Genomic DNA, 19,961 nt, shown 5'->3' on the forward strand with positions numbered 1-19,961 from the left:
AACCCCACAACACTTATGTACTGTCTTTAAATTATGTATTATAAATTCATAATAATGTCTGTCTTCCCATCTAGACTGTAAGCTTGTTACAAGCAGGGAACATGTCTGCTAATTCTGCGGTATTCTCCCAAGCACTTAGTATAGTGCTCTGTGCAAAGTAAGAGCTCAGTAAATGCCATTGATTGATTGACAACTTCTGCAGTTTATGTTAAGAATAGTAAGCAGTTTGGGGTGCGGCGCTTTGTTATTTTTATGGATTTTTTTTTAGCATTCCAGATGCTTTTCTCATGCTGGGGAACTAAGCTTGTTCAAGATTTATATTTGTTAGGCATAAGATGGCTCTTGGAGTGGAAGCATGTGAGGGAGGGCTGGTTGGAGGAGAGTTGGATGGCAATCTGTCTTTTTGGCCTGATAAATTTTTGGGAAACAGAAATGGTTCTTTTCACATGTTTCAACCCAGCCTGGGAAAACCCTCCCTGCTTTTTGGCTGTCAAGGTATGATGTGAGACTCCTCTCTTTTAGAATCAGAGGAGGAGCCTGGGGTGGAACTGAATTTGCTGGAGCAGGAAAATCCCCTTTTCACAGTTTGCAAATGTGGTTGCCATGGTTGACTCTGAGTTTTCCTAGAAAACACACTTGAATTTTCTCCCTGTTACCAGAGATAAGCCCGCTGTTTTGTCAATGGACAATTAGTGCTTCTGCAATCAGAAAAGCTCCTGGTAATTCCAGTTTGGTTTTTTTTGCCTTCTTCTGGTTATTCACAAATGAGCCAAAAAATAACCCTTTTGATAAAATATGCATTCCTTCCTCTTTCTTTCCCAGAGACACACATATTCAAACTGTTTGAAATCATGGGAAAATGAAGACATCGTTTAAACTCAGTGGCTTTGAGGGTTTCAGAGGGATTTATGGTTTGAAGTGAGAGCTGTTAGACATTTGCTATTTGAAATATTTTATAATAAACTTGAATGGAGCAGTTCTTTTTCAGAGGCCCTCCAACAGACGGGTCTAATAGGCTAAAAGTGAATATTCACTATCGAATGAGCTCTTTGAACAGCTGGCTGCCAGGACCCCATTGGGGAATCAAAAATGCTAATGGTCAACTGCTCGCATACTCACAAGTGTGCTGATCGCTGTAAATATTTCAAGTGGTAGTAAGAACGTGACCTTTCGGAGAACAGTAATTCCTTGAAATTAAGCCATTAATAGCAGCAGAGCAAAAGGCTGTGACTGCAGCCAGACCTAACCTTCTGTCAGGGCCACAGCAGAGCCTCAGGAAGCCCAGTGAAAGGAGAGGGCAACTGTAGTGTGGAGTCACCTGTGCCTCGCTGTGTTGAGGTTGTCTGTGTTTGCATTGTACGTGATGTTGGTGCACAGGACAGTTAGGGGGAGACTCCTTTTTCATGTTGACAGACTGGCATTTCTTTTATTTCGGTGACAAAGATTTCTTCTACCCACATAATCAACTCCACTGCACAATTCACCTCCGCCCCTGATATTTGAAGAGGAAAGAGAAGATTATTTTTGTAAGCAGTGATGGTGGCGCCCTGCGGTAGGAAGAGGAGAAGTGTCAGAATGCACTAACTCCACAGATGCAGCTTCAAGCCGGGCAGAAGGAGTTTCTTCACTGAGTTGTGAGAACTCCAGGGTGGGAAGAGGAAAAGGAGTGTGGCTCAGTGGAAAAGAGCATGGGCTTTGGAGTCAGAGGTCATGGGTTCAAATCCCGGCTCTGCCACTTGTCACCTGTGTGACTTTGGGCAAGTCACTTAACTTCTCTGGGCCTCAGTTACCTCATCTGTAAAATGGGGATGAAGACTGTGAGCCCCCCATGGGACACAACCTGATCACCTTGTAACCTCCCCAGCGCTTAGAACAGTGCTTTGCACATAGTAAGCGCTTAATAAATGCCATTTAAAAAAAAGGAGTGGGAGGAGGTTCATTCACTGCCTGCCTGCTGTGTGCAGATCTTGGGAGAATGCAACAGAAATAACAGAGGTACCCTTTTGCCTTTCTCTTCCTTCTCCCCGCCTTTCCTCCCCCTTTTAATTCTTCTCCTCCTCCCCTTTCCCAAGGATAGTTCTTACATAACCCCATGTAATAGCCCTTCTCCTTATTAGTGGATTCTGAAAATTTTGCAAAAAAGTGGGCCAATTATGTGAGTGATTAAGGTACCTTGCATTTTGAAACTCCCTGTGTTACTTCTGTGTGGCCCATTAGAGCATTTATAAGTATGCTCTTTTGAGGATCAAGTCAGGATTTGTATTAGGAAAGGGTCTTTGGAAATTTTTAAGGCCTAAGTGCTTTTTAGGGGAGATTGTACTGAAGAGGCTAGTTTGGTCCGACCACTTTCCTGATTAGAAAAGTGTTTCTTTTCCATCTGCCTTCTTGTCCCATTACTGTCAGGTTTTTACTCTCTTTACTCTGCTGAAACTACATTCTCTAAGGTCTCCAATAGTCTCCTCAGAACCAAATCAAATGGGCTGAACTCTGTTCTAATTCTCCCTGACCTTTGATGGCGACGATGATGATAGTATGTACAAGGCACTTACTAAGTGTCAAGCATTATGAAAAGCACTGGGGTAGATACAAGATACTCAAACTGGACACAGACATTGTCCCACTTGAGGTTGGCGGTCTGAGAAGGAACAGTGCATACTTTCCATTTTACAGGGGAGGAAACTGAGGCACAGTGACATTAAATTACCTGCCCAAGGTCACACAGAAGGCAAGTGGCAAAGACAGGGCTACAGCTCGGGACTGTTGACTCCGAGGCCAGCATTCTTGATGCTCTGGGCGGGGAGAACCTCACACCTTGCAGGCTTGTGGATGCTGCAGAGTTTCTGGGGAGGCTGAGGAGGAGAGTCCAGGCAACAGGGAAGATTAGTAAGGGATGCGAGTGGGACACCAGCAGCACTCTGGCTGTGCTGCTGCTGCTCTGTTTTTGTTCCCTTCTAACAGATGCTTCAGTGCTGCCCACACCTCTCTCCTCTCTGACATACGATTGGGCCTTGGTTTGGCTGACACAGTACCCATCGAGTTCTCCTACTTCTGTACTCCTTCTCAGTTTCATTTGAACTCCTTTTTTACTTCTCACCATTGATCAACCAGTCATCATCACCATCAGTGATAGTTATTGAGCGCTTTCTGTGTGCACAGCACTGCCTGGAGTGCTTGGGAGAGTATAATTCAACAGGGTTGGTAAACATGATACCTGCCCACAAGGAGCTTACAGTCTAGAAAGGGAGGCAGACACTGAAATAAATTACCAATATGTACATAAGGGCTATGGGGCCAAGGCCGGGGTGAATATCCAGTGCTTAAAGGGTAGAGATCCAAATGCATAGGTGACACAGAATGGAGAGAGTAGGGGAAATAAGGTCTAAGTTGGCCCCACTGAACTGTGGCTGTGCTGCGAGGCTCCGTTCTGTTTTTCCTACACTTCTTGTTTCCCACTCACTCTCTGACAACTTCTCAGCCACTATCTTTACCATGATTATTATTATTGTACCTTTCTGAGGTTGAATCACACATCTAGCTCTCTAGCCCTGTCTTCTCTTCCGCTATTCAATCTTGCATTTCTTCTTGCCTCCAGGACATCTCAAGCATGTCTTAAAATGAATTCCCCATCTTCCCCCTGTAAGCTCACTCGTCCTCAGTCATTCAGTCCATCAGATTTATCGAGTGCTTACTGTGTGCATGGCACTGTATTCAGTGCTTGGAAGAGTACAGCACAACAATATAACTGACTTATTCCCTGCCCACAAAGAGCTCCTAACGTTCCCATCTCTGCCAATAAAACGCTAGGTCCTTTTGGTTATTTCTCCACAACATTTCCAGCATTCACCCCATCCCCTCCATGCAAACAACCACCACCTTGGCTCAGTCCTACTATGGTTAGACTGTTGATGTAGTCTCCTCACTGGATTCCCAGTCTCCAACCTCTAAGAGGAGGAGTTGGAGAGAGTTAGTGGTCTCTCTCCCTGCAACCAACTTTTGGAGAAGAAATAAAAGAATGCTTTGGTAGGCATTGGTGGTGGCAGGACACCCTGGAGTAGGAAGAGAAGGTTCGAAAAGTGCTAACAGCACAGATCACAGATACAGGCTCTTGCTGAGGGAGTTTCTTCACTGAGATAAGCAAACTCCAGGGTAAAAACGGTTTGGGGGTGGGAGGGTTAGTATCTGCAGGCACCCCAGCAATGGGGAGCCAGGCTTCTATAGGAAAACCAGTTTATGGCCCAAGAAGCCCAGTTGCAAAGCAGATGTGATTCCTCTTGCCACTTCCTCTGTGCAGGGCATTATAGACAGGGCCAATTTTAGGGCCTTTTATGGACCGACCGTGAATTTACAGATGGTTGGCAACCCCATCAGGTTGTCAGAGTGGTGAGAGATTTTACCTGCACAAAGCATGGAGTTGAGGAAACACCGGAGTGGCTTGTTTGTATATTGAAAAGTTAGAATTGCAGAGAGGATTAGTAAATGTGTGGGAATTCGTTGTGAGAGATTGTGTGCCTTCCACGGGAAGCATTTTTTATGTCAAAACAGGGCTTCTGCTGAGTATTTCTTCATGTTTTTGAAAAGTGTGGATGCTAGGGTGAAAGATCAATAAAGGGAAAGTTGCTTGACATTTTATTTCTAGATAATCTAGGAGGTTGATACAGTTGCGTGCAGATTTGAACATTAATCTCCTACTCTCCAGAAATGTCATTTTATGTACAACTTGGTCTTTCTTGCTTAATTTCATCTCTGTTCTTTTCTTCAAGTAGACACTATCTTGACATAAGTCCAGTTAGTGACTTCTTTTTGGACTAACGTCTTAATCCTCTTTCATATTTAGGTTGTCCCCTTGTCCCTAGAGTAAGTAACAATCAAGATGCAGTCTAACTATGGTGTATTTATAGCCTTATTTTTTTTATTATGCTTAAAAACATGTTTGTTCTTTTCCCTTATTGACTCGCTCATGTGTTTCCATATTTTTTTTTAAAAACTCTTTTTTTCCTACTCTCCTTTCACCTCCTTTCCCTTTGTCTGCCAGCTTCTTCTCACCCGAGATTCCTGGGGACTTAGTTTCCTGTCCTTTGGTCTGTCCACTCTTTTAGCTCCTGTTCTTGGTATTCAGGTGGGAGAATTATCCTGAAAAGAGAAAGACACAAGCATTAGCTCCTGTTCCCAATAAACTGTGGTCTGCACCCTGGGTATCTTGAAGGGACAGCAGTAACCCAATTCCTATGTGGGCAAATTCCCTACCCGCTGACCACCTACCCTGCCGATAGACAACGAGAAGCTTTACTGCTCTGAACCTGGGACTGTGGAGCCCTTTTACACTTCCCCTATCCATCTTGGGGTTCAGAGGTACAATTTAAAGGGGCCCAAATGCCCCTTTTGAATGACAGTCAGGAGGAGACTATTGTCAACCACTGTACAAGTAGCGAAATAATCTTTTATTATTGTTTGAACCGTACAGCCAATGTATTTCATTCCCAGTGTGGTATTCTACAGAGTTAATTATGTGATGCAGTTGTAACAGAGGCCAAGTTGCTTATTCTCGCTCTCAAAATGAATTGTAAATACCGTGAAGTGTTCCAGGAATAATGACTCTACACTTCATGCACTTGGTCCATGCTGAGTGGTACCGTTGCTGCTATTGGTTTATAAAACCCTCAGAGATTTTAACTCTTTTCTTTTTTGACTCCTTTCCTGGAACAATGCTATGAATCTGTTAAGTGGTGCTGTGTTCCCTTACAGTTTGGTATAAAGACGTGTTTTTAGCATAGCTTGGCACACGGTAAGCACTCAATAAATACCACCGATTGACTGACTGAGTTCCAATTTTTTGTTTTTTTCACCATATAGTAAATCAGCTCGTGGGAGGTAAAATATGAATTTTGTCCCCAGAAAATCGAAGGCCTTATCATTTAACAAGTGGCTATGAAATTCTCCTGTTATGGCATCTTCAGTAAACAATCAACCAGTGGTATTTATTGATTCTGTACAGAATACAAAGCACTCTACTGCTTGGTAAAGTGCAACAGAAGCAAGATGCTCATACCCTGACCTCAGGGACTTTACAATCTAATTGGGATGGCAAATAGAAATGATTTACAAGTAGCAGGGCAGGCACAAGGATGAGAGTAGAATAGATAATACAAGGTTCTCCATCACCTAGCCCCCTCCTACCTCACCTCCCTTCTCTCATTCTACAGCCCAGCCTGCACACTCCACTCTGCTGCTAACCTCCTCACTGTGCCTCGTTCTAGCCTGTCCCACCGTCAACCCCTGGCCCACATCCTTCCCCTGGCCTGGAATGCCCTCCCTCTGCGCATCTGTCAAATTGGCTCTCTTCCTCCCTTCAAAGCCCTACTGAGAGCTTACCTCCTCCAGGAGGCCTTCCCAGACTGAGCCCCCCTTTTTCCTCCCCTCCTCCTTCTCCCCTCTCCATCGCCCCCCCCTCCCTCTGTCCTACCCCCTTCCCCTCCCCACAGCACTTGTATATATTTCTACATATTTATTACTCTATTTTATTTGTACATATTTACTATATTTTATTAATGATGTGTATATAGCTATAATTATTTATTCTGATAGTATTGACACCTGTCTCCTTGCTTTGTTTTGTTGTCTGTCTCCCCCTTCTAGACTGTGAGCCTGTTGTTGGGTAGGGACCGTCTCTATATGTTGCCGATTTGTACTTCCCCAGCACTTAGTACAGTGCTGTGCACACAGTAAGGACTCAATAAATACGATTGAATGAATGAATGGTAACGTAACTGACTAAATAATTGAATATACCACTATTCATATATTTACATAAATGCACATAACTAATAACCTTTGTGTCTGTGACATTTAGTTGACTATATGCAGTGTCTTGCTAAATATCAGGAAGATGGCCTAGAAATAACAAAATGCTGTATAAATAAAAATGATATTTGTGTCCTGTATCTTATGCAATTTATTTTCAAAAACCTTGCTGTTTGTAATTCAGCATCCTGCTTGTTGAAACCTTATGCTAGATGAAAGGAGAAAACTTGATGATCCTAACTCCTATCAACTTTTCTGTGCACATAGGCTCAAGGATTTGATCGGTTTGCTGTCACTTTCTTCTTTCCATTGTCATCTGGTTGCATTCTTCCAAATATCAGTGAAATATACTGGTGTGGAAATGAGAAACTGATCCCATAAAAGTTTGTTTACTACACCACAGTTTCGCACTGGTATTCACAGGCACTTTACTAGGCATTTAGAGAAGCAGCGTGGCTCAATGGAAAGAGCCCGAGCTTTGGAGTTAGAGGTCATGGGTTCAAATCCCGGCTCTGCCAATTGTCAGCTGTGTGACTTTGGGCAAGTCACTTCACTTCTCTCTGCCTCAGTTACCACATCTGTGAAATGGGGATTAAGACTGTGAGCCCCCTGTGGGACAACCTGATCGCCTTGTAACTTCCCCAGTGCTTACAACTGTGCTTTGCACGTAGCAAGTGCTTAATAAATGCCGCCATTATTATTATTATTAGTGAGATTTATTTCAGAAACTCCAGTTAGGTGTGAAAGTATGTCTGCATTTAATGTATTTAACCACAAGGTTAATATACATTTTATGAAGCTCAGCCAGGGCAGTTCTGGTCAAGGGTTTTCCAGGGCAAAGAGGGTGGTAGGGCTCTCCTCCAGAGTTTCCTTCTATACTCACCCTTCAAGGCACGCTCATGCATACCTTGAAGCCAAGATCCTAGCAGCTTACGTGGATGCTGGGAGAGAGGAAGAGCTTAGGAGCAATCTTCCAAAGGAACATGGGTGAGTGAGCTGGCTATGCCACTTTTTTTTTTCAATGGTATATGTTTAGCACTTACTATGTGCCAGGCATTGTACTAAACGCTGGGATACATACAAGCTAAACAGGCTGGACACAGTCCATGTCCCACATGGGGCTCACAGTCTTAACCCCCATTTTTCAGATGAGTTAACTGAGGCAAAGTGAAGTGACTTTGCCCAAGATCACACAGCAGACAAGTGATGGAGCTGGGATTAGAACCCAGGTCTTTCTGACTCTCAGGCCAGTGCTGCACTAGGCCATGCTGCACCTACTTGGTCAGTTGCCCCGGGCTGAGCGAGCCCTCTTCCTTGGATCCCACTTCCTCTCCTCAGGCCAGGACAAGGAGAACTGCCGCATGGTGGCTCAGGGTCCATGTATTTAAATGAGGCAGCAGTTCTTCCCCTGAAGAATCCCAGTGGAGGCAGAGAGCTCTGGAGCCTGAGGTTTCATGACTTGCCCACCAGCTTTGTTTCCTGGAAGTCTCCAATTTGAAAAGTCTTCCGGAGCATCGAAATGCTCTTTTGGGCAGTTGGAAGTGTAATGTGGAGTTGAGTGAGAATTCTTGACCATCGATCGTTGTGTTTTTGGGTGGATCTTTTGTGGCAATAAAGAGTTCTGTGAGAGTACGTATGGTTCGTAAGCTAAAAACAAAACGAAACAAAAAAACAATTCCCTTTCTAATGCATCAAGGGCTGAGCATGTGTGTTTTTATCTCTCCAGGTCTCAGAAAACTGATTATCACAATGAAGGGTACATCTTGGAGTTAGAATGCTGCTCGTCCTTAGACCACCGGGCAGGCCAAAAAATCATCCCGGATTTCATTAAGAAAGTAAGTAATGAGTGAGGAGCATTCCATGGCTAGGTTTTCCCAGGCCAGCCTGGTGGCATCCAACAAAGCCACAGTGACTTGTGGGACAATGCAGAGCTTTCTCTCCCACCCCATGAGGCTCCTCATTTCCAGCTCGGACCATAAGGGACTGGGGGCACAGTCTGGCCCTGGGAATGGCCACGCCTCTCTAAGAACTAGTGACTGGGAACACCCTAAAACCAGAGTAGACAGACCCTCGCAATCCTGTCCCTGGTGAGGAGACCCTTGAGAGGCCTGAACAGGCCGCTGTGGGGGATTGGTCATCTCTCTGGACTAATCTGAAGGAACCGAACTCTTCCCTACCCGAGGAGGGCTTGGAGTGTATCCAGAGTAAATGTAAGGGTAAACATGCCTGCACATTTAGTGGGCTGGAAGAACCTCAGTGAAGTAGTGCTCTGGGTATTGAGGGGAACCATGGAGCAAGTTCTGCTCTGTTCCCTGGGAGGTGGACAACAGACACCTTGACCCACTCCCTCAGCATGGAGTGACTTAGGCTCAACCGGGGCCTTGAGGCAAGGAAGCATTTATCTATCAGGAAGTGGGATTGCTGATACCTCCAGCATAAACCATTTTCCAAACTATTTGAGACCAAGTTTAGTTCACATTGCTGGAAATGAGGACGGCCAAACCCTCTGTGACTGGGTTATCTTTGACAAGTGTATGTCTAGTTGTTTTGGACACCTGGACTTTTCAAATTAACCTAACGTACAGATCACTGACTTTCCTCGGTAGTCATGAAACACTTTGAATTGTTCATCCGACTTGGCCTTTATCCAGGGTTTCTCGCCCAGGGGACTGCTTCACTGCTACTCACCCACAAAACTCTTTCAGAATCCCCAGGAGATAGACAGAAGTAGCTCTGTTTACCTCATTGTCAAGAGGAAAACTCAGGTTTGGCCAGGTTGAATGACTTGCCTAAGAGGACGTGGTGAGTCAGTAGTGGAAGAGGAACAGAAAGCCCAAGTTTTCAGTCTCTCCTCCCAATGCTGCTTTGGGTGAGAAAAGCATTCATATTTTTATTTCGAAGGCTTAATGAATAACGTGATCTCTAACTATTTCTTCCTCGTGGTGACACTAGTTAATTGCCACTCTGTTATGAGAAAACGATCCCATTCAGTGCAGTTCACTGCTGTAGCTTGCAGTCATTACTTTTTATCTAGGTCATTATTTAAAATAATAACTTGTGGTTCCATGATGAGTAGAGTTCTCTTGAGATGAGATAATTAACTCATTCTGTCAATGTACCATGTATGCTTGGACTGTTCTCTGCACAGCAGAATTCAGCTAAAAGCCACTAGGTTTTTCTTCCCTTTGTGAGCCATAAGCATTATTTTTCCAAGCAAATGTTTTCAATTAGCTGAGTTGAACCCTTGACTAACAGAAACGGAGAGAGGTTCATTATTTCTCAGAATTTGGAAAAATGAACTCACTGGGGTTTATGTCATGTGAAATTAATACTTCATAATTCGCCGACCCCACCCCGGTTCCAATTTTTCACAAGAAAGCAGAGTGGTGTTAAAAATGTATCTAAATGGGGCCGAGCAAGTCCCCCTTGCTGCTTTCTACAGCACAGTATTTAGCTGCAAAGGGAACTGGTTGAATTAACCCTGGTTTACTGCATCTTGTTGCTCACTGTTCATATCCTGCTGTGTTCTGCGGTAAAGGCTCGTCATGCAGATTGCTTAATGTGGGCCACATAGTCTTTAAAATGCAGAGTTATGCACACACTTGGAATGATTTCTTGGATATAGCTCTGAGTCTTGGAGAATTCTGAAGAGAAGAAACACTGCAAGGAGAGGCAGTGTCATAGGAAGGAAGAGGAGAGGAGATTCCTCTTATACACAACTCCATCTCCAAAGTTCTACTAATTGGAGCCTAGCTGGAACATGGGTTGCCCAATTCTCTGGCGCTGCAGTGCAGTGACAGGTCACCTGTAGATGCCTTCTGAGAGTGTTCCATGAGATCTGAGGAAGTATGGGTGGGACAGACAGAAAAAGAATAAAATAGTCTGAAAATCTAGCTTCCAGTGATATTCAGCAATGATCTTTTCAGGCATCTTAATCTGAATCATCCGATCTGTGCCCAATGAGGTTTATTTGATCTCTGACCCAAAATTGTCCTTTCCGTTGTAATTGTTCAAAATGAAATTATAAAATGGCATGCTGAACCCATTCATTGTAGTTGGCACATGCTCTCATTGCCAGTAAAGACTTATTTGATGGAAGCAGTGTGGCCTAGTGGAAAGATCATGGGCTTGGGAGTCCGAAAAACCTGCATTCTAATGTGAGCTCCACCATTTCTAGACTGTGAGCCCATTGTTGGGTAGGGACCGTCTCTGTATGTTGCCAACTTGTACTTCCCAAGCGCTTAGTGCAGTGCTCTGCACACAGTAAGCGGTCAATAAATACGATTGAATGAATGAATGAATTTGCCTGCTGTGTGACCTTGGGAAAATTGCTTAACGTCCCTGTTCCTCAGTTTCTTCATCTGTAAAATGTGGATTAAATACCTGCTTTCCCTCCCACTTAGCCCTATGCTGGACAGGGACTGTGTCCAACCTGATTATCCTGTGCTTAGGAGAGTGCTTGGCACATAGTAAGCACTTAGCAAATCCATTCTTATAATACAACCGGGCTTTTAGAGGCAGATTCTGTTTCTTTAAGATGTGACTCTTACTTAGTTCGTGGTGGGGTCAGTGATGCCTTGCCTGGTCCTAGAGGGTGAAAAATTTAATAATTATAAACTTAGTAAATCAATCCAGGAAAGGCAAGACAAAGGGAAAGCTTGTACTTTGTTCCTGTTTTGAAAGCCATTGATCATATTAAAAATGTTTTGCCTGAATACCAGAAGAATTCACTGTTCTTTTGATGGAAGAGAATGATTTTCAGGGAAAAAAAAAGATAGTTTCTGTGACTTACTGACGGGAATGGAACCTAGATAATTTTCTGTGGGGAACACCAAGGGCTTCTGATGAAAGGGAAAGACAGAGCATCAGAAATCCCCTAAAATGATGAAACTTTACGTGCTGTATATAAATGACTCATCATTTACTTTCTGACTAATTGTTGGGTATACAGGTTCTCATTTCTACAGGTTTATCACAGAGTCTAATTTTAATTAGGGAAAGCCGCTAATTCAGAGTGAGATAGAAATTATGCAAAAAAAAACCCCAAAACCTTTTCAAATAAGTTGCTAGACCATAATATCATTTAGGGGAGATGAGACATGAAGAGAAATGGGGAGAATTGGAATGGCTAGAGGGGCCTTCCCTCAGAGGGATTGAAGTGTCGATCAGAACATACCATTTTCTTTTCCGAAGGCCACAGTGGCTCCTTGTTTATGCCCAGGTGAAATGAGAGCCCTTGGTCATGGGCTTCAGCTATAAAGAACCAGCTCTCCCCTTCCTTCTCTGCTGTTTGCACTTGTGGGCTCATATTAACCCATGCAGGCCTGCACTGCTTGTTTGGACAATGACCCCGAGCCTGGTTCTATCCAGGTAGAGGGTTTGTGCACTAGGGAGCAATAGGATAGGGGACTGATTGACTTCCTTGCAAGCTAGCTATACGCCAGCTAATAGGACAAACATGCCCCGTGTTCAAGACTCATCACCCTAGACCTGTTTCCTCTTCTAATCTGCTGTGGAGAACCTTCTCCACAGCTCAGCGGGCCAGAGCCCTTTACTGCAAGCCGTCACACTCTTCTTTTTGTTAATGAACTTGTCTCGCTATCCTCCCAGGCTTTCCTTGGTGGGCTTTTTAAGTATGCAGTTATAGTTTAATACCTGCCCACAGGAATAGAACATGTCTGTGTAATCATTAGGTTTTTATGGTTTCAAGTGATGTCTGTGATACGTGGTCTTTTTTCTTCTTTTCCGGGTCCCGGTGTTCAGCACACATATCACATGAAATGATAAAATAGATATTTGTGGTCACAAGGAAAAAATGCACTCGGGATCCTTAAAATGCCATTTGGAGGTCTGCAAAACAGAAAAGCTTGGTTATTGGCTCAGTGGGAAGTCTTTGGGTCATCATGCATGCTTCCCACCAGAATCTCTCTAGGGAGATTGCCCCACAGCTGAGGAAATTGAAACAATTATAGAAACGGGTGCAGCAGACAAAAGGCTGCTGGGGAACCAGCAAGGAAACCAAGTGGGAGGTGGCAGTTGTGTGATTGTGTCTGGGTTAAGAATGATGTTTTTATTTAGCACAATGTCTTTTACAGTCATTGGGGGCGGGGGTATTCTCTAGAGCAGCACTGAAGGTAAGGCAGTCAAGCATTCTCGCTGTATAGGATGGACCCACTGAGGCACAATTGCCTTTTTCCAAGGTCCAGGGACAAGTAAGGGCAGGACCTGGATTAGGACTAAAACCCTGAAGCTTGAGGTATCAGGACACCCATGTAGGTGACAGGAACATATGTGAGATTTCAGAGGAGAGAGGTGAGAGCTAGCAAGCTAGATTGGGGAGTCATCTGCGTAGAGGTGGTAGTCTAAGCTCTGAGAGCAGAAGATGAGTTCCTCAAGTGAGGGAATGCAAATTGAGGAAAGAAGGTGAGCCAGGACAGGGCCCTGAAGGATATCCACAGGTAGAGACAGAGGAGCTGAGGAAAAGCCAGTGGAAGAAACTGAGAAGCAGTGAACAGAGAGGCAAGAGGAAAACCAGGAGAGAACTGTGTTAGAAAACCAAAGTTAGGTAGTGTTTCCAGGAGAAGGGAATGGTCCGTAATGGTGAAGAGGTTGAGTAGGTTAGGACAGAGTTGAGTACATTAGATTTGGCAAAAGGAAGATCTTCGAGACAACAGTCTCAGGGTAGTGAAGGTGAGAAAAAACAGATTGTAGATGGTGGAGAAGGGAGCTGGAGGATGGGAAATTGAGGTAGCAGGCGAATACAAACCATAAGCTCCTCAAGGGCAAGGATCATGTTTGCAACTTTGTTATATTAATAATAATAATGATGGTATTTGTTAAGCGCTTACTATGTGCCAGGCACTGTTCTAAGCACTGGGGTAGATACAGGGTAATCAGGTTGTCCTACATGGGGCTCACAGTCTTAATCACCGTTTTACAGATGAGGTAACTGAGGCACAGAGAAGTTAAATGACTTGCCCAAGGTCACACAACAGACAAGTGGCAGAGGCGGGATTAGAACCCGTGTCCTTTGACTCCCAAGCCCACACTCTTTCCACTAAGCCACGCTGCTTCTCACGCTGCTTGTATTCTCTTAAACTGTACATACAGTGCCTTCGATTATCATCGATTTTTAGATTGATTGTTTAATGAATTTGGACAGGAATGGGAGGAAAGAGATGGGATGTTATCTGCAGGATGCAGTGGGACCTAGAGAAGTTTTTTGGGCTTTTTTTTAGGATAGGGAGACATGGGCATGTTTGCAGACTGTGGAGAAGGAGCCAACATAAAGCCATAGAAGCCACTGGAGCCATGGAAGGTGCTGTTCAGGGAGGGAAAATGAATAGGCACAATTTGTATAGAAGGTGAGAAGGGATGGGATTGGATGAGCAGGTAGAGGGGATTGATTTTGACAGCAGGTGGGAGAACTCCTCTTCAGATACCTCCCAGTGGGAGGAAGCTGGGGTGGTTTGGGGCTGCTCATGCCTGATGATGTAGATTTTATCAACCAGGTAGGTGGCAGGGTGATTGGAGCGAGAAAGGGGGAAGGCAGGCACACTGGGCAACCCTTACCCAATTCCTGCTCATCCTAGCATCACAGTGTGCCCTCCTGCAAGAAGATCTGTTGGTGGACTAGGAAGAAACCCAGAGACATGAAGTGTGTAGGCTTACAGAGGCATTAATTACAGCAAGTATCAGGTTGGAAAGTTTCTAGCTGTTTCTCTGCTTTTTCTAGGTATGCTTTCTAACACCTAGTAATATCATTGTTTTCAATGTGCAAAGCTCTGTACTGGTTGATTGAGGAATAACAGGAAAATCAAAGACATGGTCTCTGGCCCATAAGGGGCTCCCAATCTGAGGTAGGGAGGAGAGACACATAGAATAAAAGACTCTAATGAAAACCAATTAAAGGTCAAAAATAAAATAAACCGGGTGATATTTTTTTCCTGTTATACAGTAGAGGGAACAGTCTGTAGGAACCTCAGTGCTTCAGGCAAGCTGTCCCTTAGTTCCAATTGCCACTGCCTTCCCAAGTTTCCAGATACAGGGCAGAAGGGCCTGGCTCTCCTAGAGTTAAGAGGATGGTTTCCTGGGTCTCTAGGCAGTCTAAGCTCCTTGGCTCCGTGCTGCTATTTCTGAGCTCTGTCAGTCAGTGATATTTGGTGAGCGTAAACCATGTGCAGAGCACTGTCCTAAGCACTTGTGAAAGTACATTAGAGTTGTACTAATTATACAAAGTGACTTGTTGGTAGACAAGATCCCTGGCCCCAAGGCATGTACAACCCTCCCGGACTAATAGGGGCTTTTGAAGAGGGATGTTGTAGGCTGACCAATTTCAAATTCTAATCCTGCATGAGCTGGTGGTGTCACTATATCCCTAGCTGGGTATTGCCCTCCACAGATGGGCTCCTGGTATGTGAGAGGCAGAGTGAATCTGGAGGGCTGGTCTACTCGTAGCTGAGGGAGTGTTGGCTGAAACCAAAAGCATTCGTTCCAGGTCATAGAGGAGTTGGGCAATGACTGGCAGGAGATCATCCCTACGGTAGCTATGTGAAGATATGTAATACTTCCCAGATATTTTGACAAATATGGAATTGATATGACTAGAAAAGTTTAAAAGTGGAATAAAATATATTTTTTTATGATAGAACATACTTTGAGTGCTAATTATGCATTGCAAATTAATACATGTTGTAACTATCAAGTTTTGAACTTTCCCATCTGGGTTGTTGAAATGTGCTGATATTCACCTCTGAGGAAATGCTTTACTCTGCTTGATTTTTCCTCATTCCAGCTCAGGGAACAAATATGGGAATATGACCTCTGTCAGTGCTACATTTAGTGTGAGAGACAGAGAGAGAGAGAGAGAGAGAGAGAGAGAGAGAGAGAGAGAGTGTGTGTGTGTGTGTGTGTGTGTGTGTGTGTGTTGGGGGAATGGGGGTGGGGGTGGAGAATTGGTGTAATATACCCCAGTTACAATGGCAGGATATGATTTCTCTTCACCTGACGTTCAGAGGTTTTTCTCTTATTTGAGACTAGACAGGGCACTTTTACGATGTGGCAAGAGCCATCAGGATCATGCCTTGCACATATTTTTTTTTTTCCATTTTCCCCTTGCTCAGGAGAATCCCCCTCCAAAAATCCCAGCCCCATCAGGAAGATATAAATATAATTCCAACCACAAAGAATTCTTCAGTAAGAACTCAGTTGGGGATTTTGAAAATCCTGAAACCCTTAAGTTTATCCAGAAACAGCAAGAGCATAAGCTAGTTGAAGAGCATCCTGGTCTAAAGATTTGGAGTTACTAGCCCTCTTCCTTCCCCTCCCTCCACACAACAGTCTCCTGGGAAATCACTCTTGCTTTCACATTCTACTTCACTTCTGTAACTAAGGCTCAGGATAAGGGTTTGATTTTCAAGTAAAGTGATTTTAACAGGGCAAAAGTAGGTGTATTGCCTCATGACTCTTTGTTGAAAACTATTATTGGGTGAATCTACATGTAAAAGCCCTCCCTGTGTTGGTAATGTTTGAAAGGGCAAGAAAATGCGGAGATTAACTTCCTATGGGCAGCGTAGGGTACTCTGAATGAAAGTCAAAATCTCAGACCAAATCTCCTTCCCGTAGTTACTAATCACAAACCTAAACAAACCCATCTGGGGTGGAGAGAAAAGTTACACTGAGAATTTTGTTACTATAGTTGATTTATATTTCTTATCTTCTATTCTACTCTTCAGTAGGGAAGCAGTGCAGCCTAGTGGGAAGAGCTTGTGCCTGGGATTCAGAGGACATGGGTCCTTTACCACTTGTCTGCTGTGTAACCTTAGACAAGTAACTTCAATTTCGGTGCTTTAGCTTTCTCATCTATAACATGAGGATTCAATACTTGTTCTCTCTCCTACTTAGACTGTGAGCCCCATGTGGGACAGGGGCCGTTTCCAGCCCAATTTTCTTGTATCTACTCCCACACTTAGTACCGTGCAAGGCACATAGTGAGTGCTTAACAAATATTATTATGATTATTATTATTATTATCAGTCATAGTACTTATTGAGAATGTATTAGTTGCAGAGCAGGCATTGCCCTTTACCTCAATGACTTGATGATCTTTAAACTCGGTGCCCCCCCTAGTTTTTTGAAGAATTGAATGGACATCGATGGTGGTGACCGTTGAGGTAAAGGAGGCAAGGGGAGTTCTGGACTGGAAAGGAGAGGCAAATAGAAGTAGAAAGCAGAAGAAAGGGATTGAAAGAATAAAGAAAAAGGAGAACAGAAGGTTGATTACTGTTCTGTGGAGGCGGAAGTTTTCTTGTTTAAATGGTGGAGAACTTTTGAATGGGTTTCTCTACTATGCCACCATCCTTCAAGGCTTATGTTTGCACTGGGGGAGAACTGAACATTCTCGAATGCATTAGTCCCTTTTGGGGCTTCCTGACCGATTGACTTGGGAGCAGCTTCGTCCCATTGTTCAGTTCTTCAAGTGTCCAATCTCTGTGACTAGGCCTTTCAGTTTTGACTGAGGCGTGGAGGCAGCAAAGCTCATGATTCAACAAGATGCTGAGGAGAACAGCCTCTAGAACCTAACCTGGTCAAGCCAGGACCTCTACACCAGTCCTGTTGCTGTTCATCAGTTTAGGAGAGAAAGAGGGCATACAAGCAGCATTGGTATTTACTGAGCTCTGACTGGGCAGAGAATCGAACTGGACACTTGGGAACAGTCAGCAGAAGTATGTTGAGAAGGTTAAGGTAAAGGATGAACAACCGAGAAATAAGCATTAGACCTTCAGCATTGGTCATTAGGTCGTTCCTTGCATGATTAATGTTACCCAGAATTTGCTAGAGGTTTGCAGTGAGCCTCCCGAAATACTATTTATTACCCACGGAGATCAGTTATCTTGATGTGATCTGAAACTCTTTCAAATCATTTCCATCCTTTAGAAAAATTTCCCTGAGTTCTCAGGGTATTTACAAAAGAACAATAAAACATTTATTTCTTTGGCACATTGTAATGAAAACCATCTATGGCCATTTTGCTTAAGCAGCTTTGTTTTGGGCAGGATTTTAAGGCTAGCAAGACCATGTAATGTTTCTGTTGGTTTTACAGTCTCACAGTAGATAACGAGTTTTGAATCAGTGGTTAAAGCCGGGAGGAAAATGTCCCAACTTTCTTCCCACAACATTTTGTTAAAATGCATTTTATTAATGTTTGGAAGTGCATGTAAATCAGGGAATGGTGAAAAACTAACATAGAATGACTGTTAAGCCGTTTGGTGTGAAGGGAAACATCTGTTCCTGCTTAAAGTTCTTTCAGCTAAGTTCTTCCAGCTTATGTTCCTCTGACTCAATCGTTTCACTGGGGTGGTGAGATATAAGTTCCACAAAGGCTGTAAAGCTATTTTCACAGCATTCCCCAGGGCCTGGATATGCTCTTGTAATCCTTTGCCCAAGCAGCTTGTAGGTTCATCTTGTTAACCAAGGTAAAAATCGCAGCAGTAAAAGACACCAGCCCTGGACTTCAGGGCTCCAACTGGTTGTCTGAGAAAAGAAAAATGGATGAGACCCCGTCTGTTTGTAGTCAGCAATATATTTGAGAAAAACAGGCTCACTCGAATAGCTCAGCCCAGATGAGTGCAGTGACTGCTGGGCCTAGGGGCTACGTCAAGGAAATTTAGCGAATAGTTTAATGATTCTGGCTCTTCACTTGTACAGATTGAGAGCTCTGTAAGCAATGCTACTGACTGGAAACTCAAGGACCGTATTTCCTCTGTAGTGGACGTGGCCCGGGGCAGTGCAGCTGACAAAACTGAGGCCCAGAGAGGTTATCTGTCTAATGGAGATAACACCATCAAGCTTCTTTTGGGGTCTTCCTCTTCATCTATAAGAAGAATATTTGAGTTCCTACAGTGTTCCGGGCCCTGTTATGGAGGCATGGGGACATACATCATTTATTCATTCAATCGTATTTATTGAGCACTTACAGCAGCAACAGTGGCAGCAGATGATATGCTCCCTGTCCTTGAATACCTTTAATTGAGGGGACCACTTGATTCCATTTATCCAATACTTCACAAACCCAGAATGCCTGTGCAAGCACTTGGGTTTTTTACTTTTACCATTTTCTATATTCCGATTTTTTTTTCTTAACTTCACTGGCTGTTCATGGAAGCAAGGGGCCTGCAGCCGTGGTGGGAGCCAGGTTCTGCCACGGCAGTTGTTGGGTAAATTTCTCCCTCTGCCACTTGAAAGATGGTATCAATCAATCATATTTATTAAGTGCTTAGTGTGTGCAGAGCACTGTACTAAGCGCTTGGGAGAGTGCACTGTAACAGAGTTGGTAGGCATGTTCCCTGTCCACAAAGATCTTATAGTCTAGAGGGGGAGATAGATATTAAAATAATTAATGGGGTGTGCATGAGTGCTGTGGGGCTAAGAGAGGGGTGACTAAAAGGTACAAATCCAAGTGTAAGGATGACATGAAGTGAGGGCAATAGAAGAGTCCTAGGGCTGCCCAGAACTCTTGTGACAGCTCTCTTAAATGCAACTGGTGAAACTTAACTGAAGACCAGAAAGATTTTGCCATGATCTTTTTTGCAACTAAATTCCTTCTCTGTATACATTTACTATGGGCCAGAGCATTGTGCTATTGGGTAGAGTCCCCATCCCTCACGGGGCTCATAATGTAAGAGGAAGGGAAAGCAAGCAATTTATTTCATTTTACAGATTAGGAAACTGAGTCACAAAGAGGATAAGTGACTTTCACAGGGTCCTGCTCTGGCAGGAGTCGAGTTCTAACATCTTGTTCTTGTGAAACTGGGTAAGCTTTTAGGCACACCTATCTGTTACATGGATTGGATGTGTGTGGCTTAGTGAAAAGAGCACGGGTTTGGGAGTCAGAGGTCGTGGGTTCTAATCCTGGCTCCACCACTTGTCAGCTGTGTGACTTTGGGCAAGTCGTTGACTTCTCTGTGCCTCAGTTACCTCATCTGTAAAATGGGGATTAAAACTGTGAGCCCACCTGGAACAACCTGATAACCTTGTATCTCCCCCAGTGCCTAGAACAGTGCTTGGCACGTAGTAAGCACTTAAGAAATAGCATCATTATTATTAGTAGTATTATCTTGTTGTAAGTCCTTTTCTTTCTTTACATTTCCAGAGAGAATTCCAAG

At 43.9% G+C, this 19,961-nt stretch overlaps 1 protein-coding gene across 3 annotated transcripts in view; it reads left to right on the forward strand.

Annotated features, from left to right (window-relative positions):
* RFTN1 (raftlin, lipid raft linker 1) overlaps positions 1 to 19,961 on the forward strand; it is a 172,620-nt gene that overhangs the window by 92,740 nt on the left and 59,919 nt on the right. For all 3 annotated transcript variants that reach the window (XM_038765466.1, XM_038765460.1, XM_038765453.1), the window contains exon 4: positions 8,525 to 8,633. In XM_038765466.1, the coding sequence (XP_038621394.1) occupies positions 8,525 to 8,633 (109 nt within the window). The remainder of the gene's footprint in view (positions 1 to 8,524; positions 8,634 to 19,961) is intronic.

Source organism: Tachyglossus aculeatus, chromosome 2 (genome assembly GCF_015852505.1).
Source record: "Tachyglossus aculeatus isolate mTacAcu1 chromosome 2, mTacAcu1.pri, whole genome shotgun sequence".
NCBI classification, from domain to species: domain Eukaryota; kingdom Metazoa; phylum Chordata; class Mammalia; order Monotremata; family Tachyglossidae; genus Tachyglossus; species Tachyglossus aculeatus.